General features: G+C 46.2%; 1 protein-coding gene across 2 annotated transcripts in view; it reads right to left on the bottom strand.

Moving 5' to 3' along the window:
• Positions 1-20,224, bottom strand: part of LOC306953785 (voltage-dependent N-type calcium channel subunit alpha-1B-like) — a gene marked incomplete at both ends in the record, with an annotated part of 257,528 nt that overhangs the window by 18,841 nt on the left and 218,463 nt on the right. Inside the window, 6 exons of one of the 2 annotated variants that reach the window (XM_079544765.1) lie at positions 2,722-2,818; positions 7,183-7,310; positions 10,522-10,672; positions 12,031-12,122; positions 12,718-12,783; positions 14,740-14,856. In XM_079544765.1, the coding sequence (XP_079400891.1) occupies positions 2,722-2,818; positions 7,183-7,310; positions 10,522-10,672; positions 12,031-12,122; positions 12,718-12,783; positions 14,740-14,856 (651 nt within the window). Of the gene's footprint in view, positions 1-932; positions 1,030-2,721; positions 2,819-7,182; positions 7,311-10,521; positions 10,673-12,030; positions 12,123-12,717; positions 12,784-14,739; positions 14,857-20,224 lie in introns of both variants that reach the window. The other variant, XM_079544766.1, reaches the window with a different exon arrangement.

Genomic DNA, 20,224 nt, shown 5'->3' with positions numbered 1-20,224 from the left:
CAACAGAAAGAAAAAAAAAAAACCCAGCATCTTTGGGAGGGACGTTGTGATCTGAATCCACTGCGTCCCACTGCACCCAGCATGGCGAGGGGTGAGAATGAGGCTTGGTGGTACCCAAAATGAGGTCAACAACAAAAAAGACCCAACAACCCCGTTGAGTTTCATGGACACACTGAGCTGAGCTGTGCAATTCTGGGTGCTTATGGCAGACCTCTTCTGAAATAAATGGTGAAGTTTGGTGTTAAAAGATCCTGAGGAGCTGGCCCTGTTTGTGTCTGAATTACCACTGTGCTCATCAAGGCAGCAGCTGGCAAGCAGCCCTTCGGCTGTAATGCCTTCCTGCGGTTCAATTAAAAAGTTTTTCAGAATCAACAATCAGTTTGAGTGATTTCTTCATCTCACCATCTTAAATGCTCTGCATTAAAATAATTTCTTTCATGAGGGTATTTAAGGAGCCCTTCTGGCGTTGCCTCTGTTTAATAGCTCGCAAACTCCTACAGCACTGCCTACTCTAATTACACCAATCTAATTTAGAGGGGGGAAAACCACCATCGTACTGATGGGCTAGTGAGAGCAGTGGAAAGACAAATGGGGATTGTAGTGGCAGGGTAATTTACTCATTAGCACCCTCCCCAGAGTAGCCTAAATGGAAGCAGAATGAGAGAGAGAGAAACACTGATAGAAATAGCAGAGACATACTGAAAGACAAACTGACGTGCCACCGTTTCAAAGACCAAAAAAATGGTTACCAAAAAAAAAAAAAAAAGAAAAAGAAAAAGAAAAAGCAGCAGATCCAAAATCCAGTCTGCTCGGGAAGCAGAGAGAGCACTCAGAAGGAGCCCAGGAACAACACTAACGTCACAGAAATGGCACCCGCTGCAGCCACGGCACAAAAAGCTGGTGGGTTGGCAGGAGCTGCTGGGGTGGTCTACCTTATAGGCAACACGAGCAGGGCATTTCTTTCCAAGGCCTAGAGGTGGGGACATGTGTCTCAGCATCTCATACATGTCTGTGTAACTGATGCGCCCGCTTGGAGTCAGAGGGAGAGAGGCAAAAGCGAGAGGAGACGGAAATCAAAGCAGAGCAGGACGGGGAAAAAGGGAGGTGGGGAAAGGGGAGGGCAACACAACGGAGCAAATGAGGAGGAGAGAGAAAGGGGAAAAACAGACAAGAAAACAGAGATCCGGTTAATCAGATTTCTCAGGAAAACAAAACCAAAGAAAGAGGTGGGTCAATCAAAGGTTCTCCACTTCCATTCTTGTGGTTCTGCACCCAACGTCTCCTCCTGCCATGGGGAAGCTCCACATCCCCTGCAGCTGGGAATGATTGAGGTCTCATTTGGGAGGGAGGGCTTGGGTTTGGGTTTTGGGGGCAGAGGTGTGCTTCCTCTGCCTGCTCCCCAAACAGGTCCAAGAGGCTGTGATCACCATGCCAGGGACAGCTGGTAGGCAGAGTTATGGGACAGGGGGCTTTCCCTCAGCAAATGAAGAGCTGGGTTTCAGGTTAGCCTGTAAACTGCCAGAGAAGAAATAGCTATTTCTAATCCTAAAACTCCTAATTTGCTCAGGGGCACAGACAAGGACTGCTCTAAGTCAAAGGTGCAAGTCTGCAGATCTTCAGCCAGACTGAATGTGGGGTCGGCAAAACCAGAGCCCAGCACCCAACCTGCAGGATGGTGGTGGAAAGTGGATTTGTTTCTGCCTTGCATTGCATGGGTCCCTCTCTCCTCAGACCAACACCCACTGCCTGCCTTCACCACCGACTGGTTGCCCTGTGTGTCACGGAAGCCCTTCAAGGACAGTTGCAGAAGCAGGCACTGCATGCCAGCCTGCTGCCCTGACACATGTCTCAAATCCTGCACTGATGTAGGAGTAGGCGGACGAGAGAACTTACCCTGCCAAACCCATCTATTCCTGTCCTTAGTGACTAAAGCATTTAACATACCTCTCCGGCTTCATAGCCCAGAGTTAATCTGGAAGCTGATGAGAGACAGAAATTGTAATTGCAGCCAATGATTTCCCCCCGGCTTCCCTCCTCTGCTCCTGGCAGAGGGCTCGGCGCCTCTGAATTCTTGGCAGTGCCCATCCTCTGCTCTCCACCTTCGCTCCCAAGCGTTGCACACCTTCAAGAGGTTCCCTGCTGTATCTAACATAACTCAGAGGCACGAGTGTTGCTGCTCCCAAGGCAACCTCTGGCTCTTGCAGTCAGGTGGACTCAAAGCTCATCCCTTCATCTCTCCCCTGCCTGGTCAACCAGCCCATTCCTAAATGCCCTTCCAGCTCAGGAAAAGGAAAGGTTCAAACCTGAGTCACTCAACTAGAGGGACAACACTGCAAAGCCCCCAAAAATCTTGCTGCTCCCCAGAAATCCTGGGATAGTATCTCTCTCTGGCATATAGATGTAAAGTGAGGCACTTAGACACTGTGCTGCTTTTCCCTAACACTTCCCACCCAGCCTCTGCATGATGCAAGCTCGAGGGTTGGCTGTCTCATAAGGCTGCCTGGCCCCAGCCAGCTGGGTGTGGGAAGGGATGGGGCAGGGATGAGATGCACGGAGGAGCGAGGAGGCAGTCCATCAATCATTCCTTGGTCAGGCAACCAAGTTTTGTTACGTTACAGTTTCCTTTCTGTACCGTTCGCATTTGCACTTGGGGGTAAAAACAAAAAAAAAGAAATAAAAACAGAACTGAAAATGCTGGAGGGAGTCTCTGAAGTTGCAAACCTTGTAGGCCACCCTATGAGGGCACTTCTTTCCTAAGCCCAGGGGTGGAGCAATTACACGTAACAAATTGTACATATCCTTATAATGAATCCGGCAACTGGAAAGAAAACATCAGAAGTTATGACAGCAAAAACATGGGGAATCAGCCTTTCCCTTGCAAACAAAAGAGGTTGGAAGGACAAACCACGCTGAAAAGCAAAGTTAGCCTGATAACAACTGAACTTGTGATGAAGAAGTGACTTTAACACAGATGGAGAGACAGAGTGCTTCCTGCTGCTCAATAAAAGCTTCATTATCATATTTCTTTCACAAAACCTTCCGTGTCATAAGGCAGACTTCCCATCCATCGCATTCACTTTCCAGCATCACTGTGTTTCACCTCTCGATGCCTGAGCATCTGCCTACAGAAGGCACCTACCCACTGCCCAAGCACTGAGCAGTAAAACCAGGGCCTGCAGCACACCAATGGTTTACTTAATGGATTATCACTGGGATTTGGATGAGCAGGTTCAACAGAGCTTGGGAACCTCCACCTCCCGCTGCTATTACCTGCATAGCCTCAGCTTGCTGTGTGGACAGTAAGCAACGTGCTGGAGAGAGAGAAACTGCACCTCAAGGTCCACCAGCACTGGGAAAATGGAGTCTTCATCACCACAAGGTGAAATCAGATGCCCTGAGGCAGCTTCACGGTCGATCTAATTAACTCACAACAATACTTTCAGCCAATTTGACAGTAGGATTAGATTTCTTAATCTTCTGCACGTAACCAAATCATGTGCGAAAGAACGACCTCTAAAGGAAAATGAGATGATGTGGCTTCACCGTGTTTATTTCTGTACATCATATGAAGAAGACTGGAATATTTTGGAAATGCTCCTTCAATATTACTGCTTTTTTGGATGTGAAAAGTTAAGATCTATTCAAAACCTTCACCATCAACTCAAAATATTAATTTAGAAGCAGATCAAATAGGGCCGTGTATGTCTTGGCTGCAGGCCTAATCGTAGTTACAAAATGTGCATTGGTTTAACCGAGTCAAGTAGTTTACCCCAATTTTAGAAGGGTTTTGCCAAATCAGTGTGTAGCAAATGCACAGGAGCATTTCCCTGCTTTCTCCATGAGTCAGTGGGACTCCTCCTTGGCTGTCCCTTGTCCAGCATTCAGGAATAAGGAATGGGAAGGCTGACCAACATTCCCAATAGCTCCAAGGTCTGTGCACTGGGGAGCAGGGCATAAGGGAGGAAATTCTCACTTCATATACTTTAGATGTAAAGGAAATGCATCTCAGACATAAAGGAAATGCTCTTTCTCAGCTCACCCTTCAGTTCAGTGCTATCCTGGTTAACTCACAGCCTCAGACCTCGTGTGCGTTTGCTCTCCTGCTCTCTCCTTTTCTGTGATGCCTGAGGTCTCTGCTACCCCTAAATCCAACACTTTTACCACACTTACCCCCCAGGTGCCACACACATTCACAACAGCTGCTAGCTGCACTTTTTAACTTCACTTTGGAATATATTTTCCAGGAAAATTTTAAAGGAAGTTGGAGGTTATAACGAAGCCAAGGGTTTCTGACATCAGAAATAGGTATGTCAGTGCACACACAGTTAAGTCCACGTTGAAAATGCTACCTACAGAACAAAAATATTACAAAATTTGCACTTCTTTGCCAGCCAGCATCTTTCATCAAGGGTCTCAAGCTACAGAAGGTGGCAAACACCATCATTTCCTTTTGCATGGGACAGCCAAGGGGGAGACTGTGAGAGAAGGCATGAAACAGTCAAAGATGGAAGCAAAAGCTAACAGCCTGGGACTCTTCCTTCATGCAAATTGTACTATGGTCACTATTTATCATAACAATATACTGGGAGTTGACACCGACAAATTGGCTGGAAGCTTTTTTTCCAGCAAGTTTGACCAACTAAGGGAACAAACAGAGAATGGATTCCCAACAGCCCTGCATCCTCAGCTGAAAAGTGGGTGCTTTGTCCTGCTGGGAGCAACGCCTTACGGGACAGTTTGTTCAGCTCCATCCTTGGATCACCATTGGGAGATACAAAGTCCAAGGCCACAACGGAGTTCAGCCCAAACCTTCAAAAGATTTGCTCTGGCCTTAAACTAGAAATGGATTTGGGATCGCTCTTACATTGTGCAAATGTCAGCCCCACTGTGAAAACATAAATGATTTCAGTGGAACGATTCACACATGGAAAAGGCAGAACATGCACACGTTTCGGGACCAAGGCTTGAGTACCACGCCTCAGCTTCCCTTGCTTTGCATTTCTGTCCCTAGTTGCTCTGCCAACATCAACAGCTCCACACCAAAGCAAAATGGGAGCAAGATTAGGGAAAAAAAAAAAATCAGAATTAGGATCTTTATTTATGGCGTATTTTGTGTTAGCAGCTCTAGAAGCGAATGGGTGAACGCCCCACGAAACATAACCTCTGTGCTCAGAGTTAACAGTGCAAGAAAATCCTTAAACTTTCATGGGCAGAAAGCTCCTGAACATATAAACATGAATAAAAACTACACTGGTACTTATGATTCCCCCTCACGGTGTGTGACTTCTCCCATGGATGATAATCAGGCTGTTTGTAAGTCGAAAAGGGGCGCACCCAACTCCTCAGCCTCACTGAGATTTCCGAGTGGCAAGAGATAGGATTGGATTTGCAATAGAAAAACAGTTATTTACTCCCTGCCAAATACCCACAAAGGACATGTCTGTATTACAGAGCACGTGGTAAGGAAAAGCTGCTCAGAGATTACAAGCTTCCAGTATGTGCTGTGCCACATACGTGCAGGCTTGTTGTATAGATGGCTTGGAGCTAGTTAAAAATCACACACAGGTCATTTTGGGTAGGTTTACACTTAAAGTTAGTCTAAATCAATTTTAGCGAGATCTTCAAGTGGTTTAATTGCATCCTAGCAGGGAGTTTCAGATCCTGATTATACAAACCCTGCCTGCATCTGTCTCCACTGAAGAGAAACAAAGAAGTGCAAAGGTTTTAAGAGCTGCAGGCAGCTTCCTCGCACAGGCAGAGGGGATTCTCTGCAGTGTAACTTGTGGGGAGGAAGATGGAAACAAAATTAGCAGGGTTCGGAAAAAAAAAAAGCTTCTCAGCAGGCAAATGCCCAAGCTGCAGATTACTGAGGAACCTGTTGTGACCTGTAACTCAAAGCATCCCGAAATGACAATGGCAGTCACCAGCACTATCGTGTGGCTTTACACAGACAAAGGGAATAACAAAATATTCAAGTCAGTCTTGCTCTAGAAGTGATCCCCAGCCCAAATTATCTCTCTGTATTTCTCCATCCCTTAAAAGGCTGCAGCAGTGGCTCCTGGGTCTGCCAGAGCACAGAGCTGCTCCTGAGGGGCTGTGCTGCCAAGCAAAGGGGTTTGGCTTCCCCAGCTGTTATCTTAGGGTGGGAAAAAGCAAAGACAAAACAGTGAAACCAAATACTTCATCATCAAGTTGGGAGAAAAGCATTTTCTTCTTTACCACGATCACATATCAGAAACATTTCATCAGAGGCTCACCGAAATCTCAAATGTTTTCAAAATCAGGCTTACTGCATTTTCTTATTATTATTTCACGTGTCTTAGGTTTCAACTGCATGCCCCAAACTTAAATATTATTTATAAGAACAAAATCTCCCTCTACAATGATGCTGTCATCAGAAGGAGGCTTCCAAGATCAAAACATAGGGTTCTATGAGAAATGTCCATTTAAAAATCCTGCTTTCAGCAACAGCACCCTCATATTAACAGGCTTTGCATCACGCCCTGCTGTCTTACAGGTGCCTGAAAGCAAAAGATCCATTCTGGGCCCACAGTACTGTATTAGCAGAAGCCAAGCAGTGGAGTTTGTCATCTCCTTTCAAAGGAGAGAGAGCATCTTGCAAACCTGAAGGTTGTGTGTGACCCCATGTCTCTGCACAGGATTTGTGAAGCTGCTCACGTGCTTCTCAGCTAGGATAGGAATGCTGCCTGCTTAAGGAGCAGTGAGGCTTAGCTTCACAAGTCAAGAAAAACTGGCAATGGCAGCACGTTCAGCTTATCTTTGGCCTGAGATGCAGGAACCAAAGGCAATCAAAGCTGCTTTTGGAAAAGCTAAATATCGTTTTTGCTTGGCCATTCGGCCAAGATTACTTGAATTTATCCTATTATTTTTTGGCCTTACATGTGCATGGGGTGACAGTGGTTGTGTTTGGCTTTACTGAGTTGTTGGTTTGGGTCTATCTCATGTGTACTGAACGGAAATTCTCTTGTAATGACATCAGATTAATTCATCTCCAATACATAGTGAATTTTAAATGGATCATTTACCTCACACATTACTTCAGTTTTTACACATTTTTCTTTCTGGAGCTGCATTCACATTCAGAACAGGCTGTGTGCATAAATATGATACCTGTATGCAATAAATCCTTTTCTCCACATGCAAGTATAAGAGCACACATACCAGGCAGCTGGGTCGTATTCAGCCCAGACACGAACAAACTCATCCAAATGATGGGGCCCAAGGATGGAGGAGTCTCTTGTCAAGTATTCAAAGTTGTCCATGATTACAGCCACAAACAGGTTCAACATCTGCAGAGAAGAAGCAGCTATGAAGTTAGGCAGAATAGAAAAATAAAAGCAGGAAGGTTAAGAGGGTGATGAATTTCTCAGCAAGACACACGATTCCAACACTGTGGTTGTTGGCCAGGAATTGCCTACATCTCCCCCAGGAGCTGCTTTTTGCTTGCAGGGTAGCAGCCCTGCCCTGTCCTTTTCACTGCAAGAGCCAAGTGCTGCAGGTAGATGGGGAAGTGAGAGGTATCCTCAGGACTTCTTGCTGGGGTTGTCAGCCCCCTCCCCACCTGAAACCCACAGCCTCACATCAGAAAGATTTAGGCTTGCACGAGGCCACTGTAAAGGCAGCAGATTGGCTGCTTACAGGCCCTTGAGCAGAGAACTTCTGAAATTGTGTGGATTTTAACACATTGAGAAAAAAATACTATGATGAGCAACGTTTCTTTCCTTCTTACAGGTGCACAGCAAGGCACCTGATTTTCCCATTCTCACAGTAGGGCCACTTCTTTCTGGATATCAGCCCAAACCACACAACTCCACCCAGCACATCACCACGACGTGTTACTGACAACCTGAGAGAGACCAAAAAGCTCATACACTCTTCAGAATGAACCTGGCAAAGCCAGGACTGGGTTCTTGGGGCCACGTTGTCCTCCCTGCCCTCTGCAAGTCAGTTCCAGCTCCACCGTGTGCAGCAAGTCTGCATGGCTCTTGACCATGGAGAGTTTGGCAGCATCTCTATCAGCAGTGAGGTTCTGCAGCACAGACTGGTGGAACAGTCCAGCTGTCACTGCTTCGCCAACTGGATTGTGCCAGCTCTTCCAGAACCTTGATATCAAAGCAAATCAAGACAAAATAGCTGGAAGAAAAGCCATTCTTCAGCCTGAATATCCTATCTTAGGCTTGTAACAATTCAAACCTTTACAGCTCCCCTGAAAGACAAGGGCAGGACACACAATAGTCTCCCCTCCCTCATGTTCTGCTAACAGAACCCAGAGAATGCTTTTAGTATATTAAGAGCTTCCTCTTATTAAAGCCAGAGGAACAGACACAAGGATTTCAATGGGAAAAGATCAAGCCACAGCTGGCAGGATGGAAGAGCAGGAGGGAGGATGGACATGGATGTTCCCGTGTCAGTCAAAGCCCTGATGGGCACAAAGAACATTTCCATCCTTTTTGTCCCTGCTGCTGTGAGTGCTGCTGCTCTGCTCCATGGCAGCAAATAGCAAAGATGAGCTGAAGGCAGCCATCCCCAGCTGATCAGCATCTGCCAGCCATTAAAAGAAAACCAGTGGAGGTTTGGGGCTTGTGTAGTTTTCATATCCCCGAGCAATCTGGAAAGAGGAAGAGTTCCTACTATGGGATTGGGCACAATTCACTGCTGCAGACAAGCACAGTCCACAACAAGCCACCATATCCATACGCTGATGCAGAGACTTCCAAAATAGCCCTGGAAACACCAGCAATGCTACGAGTACCCCACACATATCACAGGACCCCCAGAGAATCAATAGGTAGTAAAACCTGTGTGAATTTTCCCCTAGAACCCCTTGCATTGCTCCCAGCTGTGGCTCGGTACAGTTTTCCCTTATTTACATAAAGCTGCTTCTAAAGTTTCAGTAATTTTTTTAATTTCAATTTATACTTTTCTACAGCATAAATTTAAAGGAGAAAAATGGCGTCAGGCTGGACATCCACAAAGAGCTAGAAACAATATCAAAAAGCAAACACATTACCCAATTTCCCCCCAAATCCACGGTGTAACAACACCCAGCAAACCATAAAAACGTTTCCTCTTGGCAGGGCTGCAGCTCTGTAGTGCTTTAATCGCCTGTGGGGAACCACACGTTTCCTTGCAATGAAGTGCTGAGCACATTTGAAGAAATGAGTTCCAGCCCTGGCTGCAGCAGTCCAGCTGCTTGGCATCCAAGCTCCTGGTTTGGGAGTTGGACATCCTCCCTTGGATCTTTTTGGGCTCCCCACTTGCCCTGCCAGCAAATGAGGTTTCAATGGGAGTTCCAGGAGCTCACGCAAAGCAGCGTTCAAAGCTGGATTTCACACAGATGTGCCCCAGCCTTCAGGCCTGCTACTGCATCTCAGGGCTGATGGAAGCCAAAGAGGAAGAGCCATTTTTCTTTCTTTTTTAATTGCAATGATTATTACAAAATAAAGAAGTTTAGGAGCAATGGCACTCTTGAAGATACCCATGAGAACACCTGAGTTTTGGGGGAGGATTTGTACAAGGAAGGATTTAGGCTTTGAAGTATAGAGTACAGTCTGTAAATGGAGCATTAACTTCCAGGAGCTTTCAGGGCTGCATGGTTTTAATATATGCAGAAGAAATAATCCCTGGGATGTCAGAGGGGCAACAGCAGCTGGACACAGGATCTCAGTAGGGTCCATTGAAGTTGGTCTATCAATACACGACATCAAACTGCCACATGTACCTCTTTTTCCTGGGTAAAGGTTTCTGATGATAGCAGGGATTAGCTGCACAAAGCATCAAATCTTATATTTTAAAGCCAAGGCATGAAACTGAAAGCAGGTTTGATTGGCAGCTTTTGGGGGCTTTTTCAGAGCCGTGATTTTTATCTCTTGCTGCTTGAAGTTTAATTGGGTCCCTGTCCCTGGTTTTCTATTCCTCTGTTCCAGCAGCACAGGAAAGATCCAAACCCTGAGAGCAGAAGGCTTTTTACGCACACAAGCGATTAGAAAGACATTGGTATGTATTAAAATCTTAAAGCCAGCCCCTTAGGACAGCCACAGGCACAAACAGAGCACAAAAGCTCCATGTACCTTCATATCTAAGGGTCTCCTGACACTATGTCAGAAGAAAATGCATTTATTTGGTAAAGAAAACAAAACATGCCATCAAGCAAGCTCAGTGCTGTCAGCTGCCTGCTCCAAGCATTTCTCAACCAATGTTATCTTGGCCATTCCCATCCTGCCCTTCCCATCCCCTTCTTCAAAGGACCACGTTACAAATCAAGACAAAACAGATTAATGCTTAACTCCAAATATCAGATCCCCTGTGGGAAGAAAGATAAAAACAGTGCTTCCTTTTAAACTAATGACTAAATGGTCTCTTTGGGGATTAAAGGGATCTTAGCACCAGGAGGATAAATAGTTTTTAGCAAACATTGTATAAATCACAATTGGGGAGAAGAAGGAAACAAGAGGGTGGGGATGGCTTGGAGCTTCCCCAGCCTTTTAGGGACTGGCTTACCAGGAAGGAGCAGAGGAAGATGAACGACACGAAGTAGAAATAGGCGAAGTCGCTGCCGCATTCGTTCTTGGTGAGGCCAGAGAGCGGGTCGCAGGCCCTGCTGCTCAGGCATGACAGCATGATCTCATGCCAGGCTTCCCCTGTGGCACTCCTGTGGACAAATAGGCAGAAGGGTGTGAGCTCATCCCCACCTGTTAACCAAGGTAATTAGGAGGAGGTGTGCACCCAGGTGGAGAGAGATATATTTGCATGAAGAGCCCGAGCTGCCAACCTGCTGTCATGAGAAATAAAGGAGAATAATTCCATCTGATGAATGGAGGTCAAGGAAAAGAAACAGGCTCAGGTAAGCCAAGTTAGGTTGGTTTCAGGGAGGATAAGATCACACTGATTTAAACAAGTCAACAGCAACGTGGAAATGCGAACAGATGCAGTTTTTGCATTGCCTCCTTTTGAAGCACCTGATGTTTCTGTGCTAGCATTGGCTGCAAGCCCAGCTAAGATGCTGGGAAACAAATGCAGCCTCCTCCACTGGAATCCCTCATTTCTCTTGTCAGAAGGTGCAGAAGCACCAGGAAAGTCTGACTGGTCGCAGGATCCGGCCTCCCAGGTTTTCTCCATCCTTTCCCTTCTCCCATTTTGGGTATGAAAGCTGAAATAGCAGATGGGTGTAACCCAAATAAATCCTAACTTCTCCCTTTCACTGCGGGGATAAAAAGTCATCAAAAGGAAAACACTGGCAGTCCCAGAATGTCCATCCTCAAAAGAAACCAACCCCAGCAACACACATGCATGGATCAGAGGCAGGGAGATCCTCATGTTTGCTGATGTCAGGTTTTCCCCCAGTAATTTCTGCACCATGCTCAGAGGTGCCTTTAGGGCCACCCCACAGCTTCCTATAGAGCTCAGCCCGTTGCAGTGCTGCTCACAGCTACACAAAGTGGGTGCAAAGCTTTTCATTCTGCCACTGAGACTTCAGATCTGAAAAATACCCTTACAATCACACAAGGTGTGAAACCACTTCCAAACACAATGAATTGCAGTGAGCAGCAGCATCGGGCAAAGACCCTGGGCTGAGCCTGGGATACAGGAATCCTTATTTACCTCACAGTAACAGCAATGGGGGGCAAAAATTGGGATATTGAGCCAGGCCATAAGCCTCGCTCCTGTGCTCTGGGATGATCTGGTGCTCAGTGCAAACTGAAACAGCTCCTAGATCACTCTGGTTTGTACAGCATAAAATATCAGCAGCATTTAGTCCTTAAACCTCACTCCCTCGTGCAGAAACCTGCTTCCCATCACAGTCCTGCTGCCTCTGCCCACTCCCTCCCACTGTGTGGCATTCAGAGTTTTGGCTGCAATGGCTATTCTGAGCTGGAGAACTACATTTCCACTTGGCTTCACAGAAACTATGCAAACCCAGACCTATGCAGGATATCATTACCAGCATCAAGACACAAAGACTTACTTGCTGCCCACCTGCAAGCCTTGTGGCATTCAGTATCAGCTTACCTGAACAGAAGCATCAGGGCTTGAAGGAAGGTACGGAAATTATTGTGCCGATTGATGGAGGTTTCATCATTTAGTGCAATGTTTCCAAATACCTGCCACAGAAAGCAGAAGGGGTTCAGGGCAAATGCAGCCTGCTGTAGAATCACGTGGGAATCATGAGCATAGGAGAAAAGGTAGGAAAAGGATTTGCCCTCCTTCAAGGCAGATAGAAGTGTATTGTGAAGATGAAATGGCGGAAAAAAATCAGATCAATGTTCTTCATCTTCGTGAAGCATCTTTGTGCTGACCTTCTCCAACACCACTTTTCAGCTCCACCGTAGGCCAAGAAAATTCCTCATCTCTTTTTGGGAGGGATTGGTGCCCAAAGAGCTCATTGGGCACAGCCTTGTGCCCTGCTGTCACCCGCAGAGGTGTCCATCAGGAGGTACCCACAGAGCAGGACCAGGTCTGCAAGCCCACGCTCTCCCACTTTACACGTACATATTTGGCACTAGATTTAAGACTTGGCAGTAAGGATATAAGAGAATGGCCCCTTTTTGCTCTTCCAAATCCCCAACCACCAGGCAGGAGGTGCTGGTTTGCCTCATCCTGAGCCAGGTACTGATGCTGCTGCAGAGGAAACAGCACACCCTGTTCCCACGGGACAAAACCAGGCAAATACAGTCAGTATTAAAGCCAAAATTTTACCTGCATGCCAATAATGGCATAGATGAAGAAGAGCATTGCAATGAGAAGACACACGTAAGGCAAGGCCTGTGGGAAAGGAGAAGAAAGTATTAACATCACTAAACCTGTATTAGCATTTAATTCCTGGGCAGCACTGCGCTCTGTAGCGTTTGTCCTTCAGGTAAAGGAGCTGGGAAAAGAATTGGAACAATCCTGGAAGTCTTTGGCTGACGAAGCCCTGGAAGCAGGTATTCATCAATTACAAACCAGACTGTGTTTTCCAAGAGTTCTGTACGCACTCTTGCAGGCAGATAAGCAGTAACCAGGGAAAACACAGTAAGAAGCTCTGCAGCAGGCACTGGTGCTTCCTATGCATAATTGCACAGGGACAAACCTTAATTTTTAATGACCTTGCTATAAATTCAGTATGAGAAAACACATATAGCCAAGGAACGAGTTCCTGCTTTGAATTAGGCACAGACTGCACCCCAAGAGGGTAAAAAGGTTCTGAGTTTTCATGAGGAATCAGTGAGTGCTGCAACATAATTATATCGCATGAGCTGAGAATAACAGCTACTTTGCACTCAGGCTAGATGAAGAAGTAATTAATACCTCTTAACTAGCAATAGTTGCAAAGACACAAATCCGTGCCCTGGGGCTACCATGGGAAGCCTGAAGTCAGGGGAGGGGTTATGCAGCCCAAGGCCCAGGATTGATTGGTCTCTGCTGGGAATCTTTGCACATGAGCCAAAGAAGAGAGTGCAGCTTAGAGAGTGGACAAAGGATGAGCAGACAGACCCCAGTGCAGACAGACAGACCGCTGTGGCCCATCAGACCAACACCACCAGCCCAGGTGCTGCAGTCTCAGCCTTTGGGAGACATCAGATTCGTGTTCCCCTGTTTGCAGAGGGGCAGAGCAGGACTGCAGGCTATGCCACGTGCAGTTTGTTAGTAAAAGGCACGTCTAGAACAACATACTTTGGTTTTGAATCATTACCAATGCACTGAGGACCTGGGACCTGCCCAGACTACTCAGAGACTGAGACTTGGCTGAGCCTCCTCTGTCTGATCCACCCAGAATTATACAGTCCAAGAACACTGTCCTGGGTGGGAACATTTCATATTCACAGACCCCACATCTCAGCCTCTGGTGGAGGCTCTTGGCTGCAGCAGACCTCATTAGTTACAAGATGGGAGGAGCAGACTCGTTACCTCCTCCACGCTTACAGAAAACGCGACTTAACAAATCTCATTGCTTGTGTCCTTTAAGGCACAGCATACTCACATCCCTGCCCCTTCCCATAAGTTATTTGATGGGTGAAAGTGTAATGTAGAAATTGCATGTGAGAGCACCAGTTGGCTCTCTTGGGGTCTCTCATGGGCAGAAAAGTGTAATATAGCACTCTCTCTGATCCTGGCCGTGGGATGACAGAATGGATGCACCTAGTTCTTCTCCAGGCCACTTGTGGAAAGAAGCAATTTCTATGTTCCCATTTTTGCCTTCTTAAAACTTTCACCTCTAAGGTTTAGCAGTTCTAAGAGAAACTTCCCGTCAACCAGCTCCAGCACTGAGCTATAGTCACGTCCATGCTCTGAGTGAATTTTGGTAATAGCAACAGCTTGGGCTTCTCTTCTATACAGTTCCACCAAAACTGAGACACATGGACAAATTGCTCTGGTTTAACATGTTACCACACCTCTGCTGACTGAGCACGTCTCTTAACCTGCACAACAGTGAGGTCAGACAAATTACCTTAAACCTGGCACTTGCTGCATGCAAACAGCAGGCATGAGGGCCCTCAGCAGTCACCCTGCATTTTCCTCACGCTAAAACAAGAGCAGGCTTTGCCATGAGGATTTTGTGGTGGTCTCAAGGACAACCTAAGCTTTGCACACCAGTGTTCGTGCAAAATGAGCATTAGTGCAATTGTAGTGAGGAGATAGAGAGAAGAGGGGAGGTCTCTGATACTCAAAGGCTGATGCTGGAGAAGTGCAGAGCATCTCACACGCCTTCTCCCTGTCTCCCACAGGCCCAACACTCACCTTAAATGACTGCACAAACGTCCAGAGCAAGATGCGGATAGTGTAACCCTGGCGAAGGAGTTTGATAAGTCTTGCTGCCCTGAAGAGCCGCAGGAAGCTGAGGTTGATGAAGTTGTCCTGTGGAAAGTAAAGGTTTTGTGTCCTTCAGAAATTAACGCGATGAGAAACCACAGCCCGCAAAAAAGAAATTAAAATTACCAGCTTCACGATCTAAGCAGCAAATCGGCCACCAGAAAACCTTCCAAAAGAAACATTCGTCAGTGCAGATCACTCCACATGCAGCAAGTATGAGAAAATCCCTCTCCACAAGAGCCCTCCCCTCTATCCTGGGTCAGTGACAGAAAAGAAAATGGCCCTTTCACGCTGTCCATGGATGTCCTGTTTTCTTTGAGTAAGGCAGATTTTCTCCCCTAAAGACTCAGGGAGAGGTAATGGTGCCATATTATCATTTTGTAAAGAATGAGATTGAAGTCTTGGTCAGCTTGCTTTTCTGCCATGAACTGAACTTCAACCAAGACAGCTGCGACAGACTGCGCACGTAGCCTCAACTATAATAGAGAAAGGCATTGCCCAGTGAAGATTAAAGCATCTTTGAAAAATAGGGATGTTTTCTAACCTGGAGATTTAAAGTATTTATATCCAACTTGTGACTGGACAGGCTCATCAAGGAGAAATGGCACCAGCAAGACTTTGGAAGATGGATCTCTGGTAGCAAATTGGTTGGGGAGGTCAAGCGTACAGCAGCAGGCAGGTGCCTTAGGAGCCTGCTGATTTTCCCATTACTATTAAATGTGCTTTCACAGGTGGATCAAAGAACTGCTGGAGATGGGGTCTGATTTCCATGCGTTTTGTGGGATTCTCCCCACCCCACACCCCCATCTTTTCTTTCCTTTATGGAAAAGAGGTCGCTTGCCCCAGCGAGCTAATCTAGAGAGGGTTCTTTCCAAAACAAAACATGCAAAAGCCAGATCCCTCTTGCCCTCCTGTTTTAAGGAGATGAAAAATATCCCCGCACTCTGTACCTATTCCAATTCACTTGTTTGTGAATCTCTGATCACAGCCACTCATTTGACTGAGTTAACTAAAGAGAGAAAACAGCTCGCTTTCAACTGTCAAGCAGTGGAGGGGAAGACACCATCATAAGGAGCTTTTATTGGCAAAGATGAGCAAAGCCAGTCTTTCTCTCATATCATCATTTTAGCAGGAGACACCCAGTCATATTAAAGTGACCCATGTTTCTTGCTCATTTGGTGACAGAGCTCACGCTGAATTTGAGGGGGGGCTTGTTGGATCTATTCAATTATTTAAATGCCAGCTCAGTTTTGGGGCCATTAGCATCGCATTCCACCAATCCCATCAAAGAGTTCAAGAAATCATGCATGCACTTGGTTTCTCTCATGTTAAAAAGGCAAGCAGCTCAGAGTTAGGCACAGACCATATATCAGACTTAATCCTCAAATAAAGAGAAAAGAGTAAATCACAGGTATGTTCCATGAAAGAGCAGACAACACCGAGCTCATTCAAGTCAGCAACAGAAAGCAGCTCTGGCAGGCAAAACACAAGCAAGGATTCCCCTGGGTTGGTCAAGGTCGGTAGAACAGGTGCTAAAATCCAGCACCTGTCTCTTAGCATCAGCATCTGTTTCATTTTTATTGCATTGGTTGCAGTCCCTTCACAACATACTGGTTGAACTCACCTTGGGTAAGAGCCAGGGACTGAGTGTGGCTGCGTGACTGAGGTGCCACCAGCAGCCTGGTCCTTACTGTCCTGATGGGTTTGCATCCAGACCAGGGCTGAGGCTAAACCCAGAGCCCACTGCAGTCCCAGGAATTTTTCCCACCTGCAGGAACTGGAGGGCCTTATGGGCCTTATGGGATCCCATTCGTGGCACTATTTCAAGTCAGGCAAATCATAGAGCATCACTGGAGCTTGATCTTCCCCACCACAAGTCTAAGGCTCCTCCAAGGAGCATGCACACAGGCAGCATCTGCAGGATCTGGCTCTCTGTGTGTTGCTGCCTTACTTCCTTTTTCCCACATTAACATAGTTTACCACCAAAGCTTTACTCTGCTCAGATTTTGCTCTAATCTCCTATCATGATTAGCATGATGCCCCACGCCTGCTTTGGTCACACTTCACACAGGACATCCCCGTGCCAACTGACACTTTCTACATGACAGTTTTTTATGAGCAGTACAAAATGGGGGCTTCAAAACTGTCTATGCACGTCTACAGATTTCCACTGCTTTTTGTTCTCCCAGCTTCAAATCTTCCCTTTCTGATTCAAGCACTGCCATTTTTCTAAAGAGCAACGAAAGCTTCAGCTCCACAGAGAAACCTTTGCAACCCAGGAAAATCCAGCATCACCCGTGGGCACAGAACTTGCAAAGAGGCAAAATCACACAGGCCTGTGACAGGCAGGAGGGCTTCACAAGTAACCCTCAGCACACCGCATAGAAAACCCATCCTTGGGCTGCTCAGCCCTCCAGGCACTATCAGAATGGCATGCAGTTAAAGGGGAAACTCCACATTGCAATATTTCTCGTGGGTAGCAGTGTTTTGCACGGATTCCCCACCCGTTTAGCCACCCCTGTGCAGCACGTGGCACACACATGACTGTCCTCTGGATCACCAGGGTCTGTCTTCCCAGAGTTTTGTTTGTGTTTCTGTTGCACAGATGTTAAAGGCCGCTGGGCGCTCACGTGAGGCATCGCTGTTCAATGATCCTGTGATCCATCTGAGGACCAGCCAACTGTGCTTGAAATACGTTTCCTTCTGGCCTGTTGCTATTACCCCAAAAGAGGAGGCGGATGGGGCTCTGGTGCAGAGGGCATCAAGAGACCCACGTGGGTCTGCAATGCCTCCCCAGAGCTCACTGAAAGCAGGAGGAGAGGAGAGAGTGGGGAGAAGAGCCATCATAGGGACAGAACTGGCCTTGACTGCTGCCCAGCCATGTGCAGACAGCTCCTTTATCCTTTCTTAGGGTGTTTTCCATAGCAAAAAGCAGAAAAAAACATGCTGGGCAGGGTGTACAGCCATTGCCTGGATCTATTTCTCCAGCATCTCCTGGGTTGTTTTTCTCCTTGATACAGGATCTGTGCTAGCTGTCCAGAGAAATGCAGAAGGGGCTCTGCAGCAAAGCACCGCCTCAGCAGATTTATTCTTTTGGATTTTTAAACCTGAGGTGGGAATGTGTTTGTCATGTTACAGCTGGAGGATTTAGCAGAGGGGGTTTCTCAATGCTGTCTCACAGCAATGAACTCAGCAGAAGCTGGGCTGGTCATCCCCACGTGTATGGCTGCCCAGCTGAGGGACACGACACAAAACAGCATCATGGATCCTCATTTTTCTGTCGGCAGAACAAGAAGCTCACCCCAAGTGGCCAAGCCACCACAGAGGCATGGAAAGGGGAATCCAATCAGCCCAAGAACTCAGGAAAATCTAGCAGTTCTCACAGGGTTACAAGAATTAATCTGTGCTGCTAAGGAACAGCAGCAGCTCAGCACTGCAAAAATGGAACCCTTGCCTTGGACACCAAGCGATAGAAGGAGCCTGGATCTGGGCACACGATCACAGAGGCTGCAATCTAATGACTGCAGGATGAACATTTAAATCTTTAATTTGCAACACCGGCATGCCAAAATTTGGCATTTCCATTTCTCAGATGGAGAAATGGAGGCAAGTTGATTTTTCTAGTATATTATCATGTGAGCAAGCAGATGTCAGAGCAGTTCTCAGTGCTGCTTGGGCCAAGGGAGCCGAAGTTTAATCTCCTAGAGCTGTCCTCACAGCTCCTACATATCAGCAGTGGTTCCAGCCCATGGTACAGTGCAAACCTCTAACTCACACAGCTCTGTACCTGTGTTTGCTGTTCACTAGCAAAAAGTTTCCTCCTGGAACCTCTCTTATGCAAGCACCGAGGCTGCTGCAGGTTATCAGAAAGACTCACACTCATTGGTTTGTGAGCAGCAAATGTGCAACAGAAAGACCAGATGTAAGTTGAAGGAGATCTGAGAGCAGCTGCAAAGCAACCGAGACTTTTTGGTAAGCTCGTGGCTTCATTTATGTTATTCTTAATCGTGGCCAAGATAATTAACAATAGAATAATATTATTTTTAAGAATATTTCCAAACACAAAGCCTCCTATTTCCAAAGACACCTCTGGAATCAGGCACTATAATTCCTAATGGGATCTGGTGCCCAGTACTTCTTTTCACAGAGTGGCTTCTGCAATTCACATGAGATGTCTGCTCCTGCATCCAGGCACTCATTGCCTGCTGCAGTGGCGCCATGCTTCTATATGCCAGTACCACACTGTTTTCAAAGTTGAATAAAAAACAATCTTTCCCACAGTTTCTCCTGATTTGAGAGAAGCAATTCCATAACGGCTTTAATAATTTTCTTTTTTTGTGCCTTACAATAACCACAGGCTTAGAAATACTTGTAAGGCTGTCCTCTCTGACATTCTACTCAATGCATCTCATCCAAAGGAAAATAACAACAGCTTCTGAGAACTGAATTTGGTGCCACTCTTTACAAACGGAAGGCTTTCCCACCCAGGCCATCCAGAAGCATCCTTTCCTCTCACCCTCATTTGATTTCCCATGAAAATAAAGCAAGTGGAAGTCTCCCCTTTATCAGTGTTGGGTGTAACGAACAGAGGAGAACGGGCTATTGGTAACTGCATTTGCCTCACGTCACCAATTAGCCAAGGGGAAGAAGATGCAGAACAGAAGCCAGTTTTGAGGCACGCTGCAGTGAGGCTTTTTCACCAGTGCAATCGGAAATCTCATCAAAACAAATCAAATCAAAGAAAAACGAGAGAAAATAAAAGCAGAGAATTTAAAGAATTGTTTAAATTCAATGAAACCAACCGTGTCCTATATGTGATGTTTTCATGGATGGATATTGGCAAGATTATTTACAAATTATTATTTTTTTTTTGAGCAGCAGGTGCACAACATACAGACGGAGACATGGTTTTCGCATTGTATGTTGATTGGATGGCGTGATTCAGCAGGTAGATAAGGAAAATAAAGGACAAAACAGGAAACAAAAGAGAAAATGAGTAATCAGGACAAGCAAAAAAGGAAACTCTGAAAATTTCACTGGAAAAAAACTGTCAGGCTTTTGGGGGGTGTTATCTTTATGGTAATTATATAAATTAAAGAATGCTTCAAACCAAAAGAGGTTCTGAGATCCTAAAGGTAACACAGACAGTGCAGTCGTTATTTGCATTTCTTTCTGTAATGCAAATCGGGAGACAATTCACAAACACTTCTCACGACGCTTTTTGTATTTCCAGGCACAGAAATAGATGTCAGTTTGTCATACACCCCTTGGGCTTCCTGGGGCCAGCCGTGGCCACAAGGAAGGGCTTCTCCTTAATGCCACCTCTTTGCTGTTTTACTTCAGTTACTGAGAGGGCTAAAAAACTGACATGCATGTTTTTGCCTAAGGAAATAAAAAAATTATATGTATATTC

The sequence above is a fragment of the Tetrao urogallus genome (genome assembly GCF_951394365.1).
Source record: "Tetrao urogallus genome assembly, chromosome: 19".
In the NCBI taxonomy this organism is placed as follows: domain Eukaryota; kingdom Metazoa; phylum Chordata; class Aves; order Galliformes; family Phasianidae; genus Tetrao; species Tetrao urogallus.
This window is presented reverse-complemented; position numbering and strand designations above follow the sequence as displayed.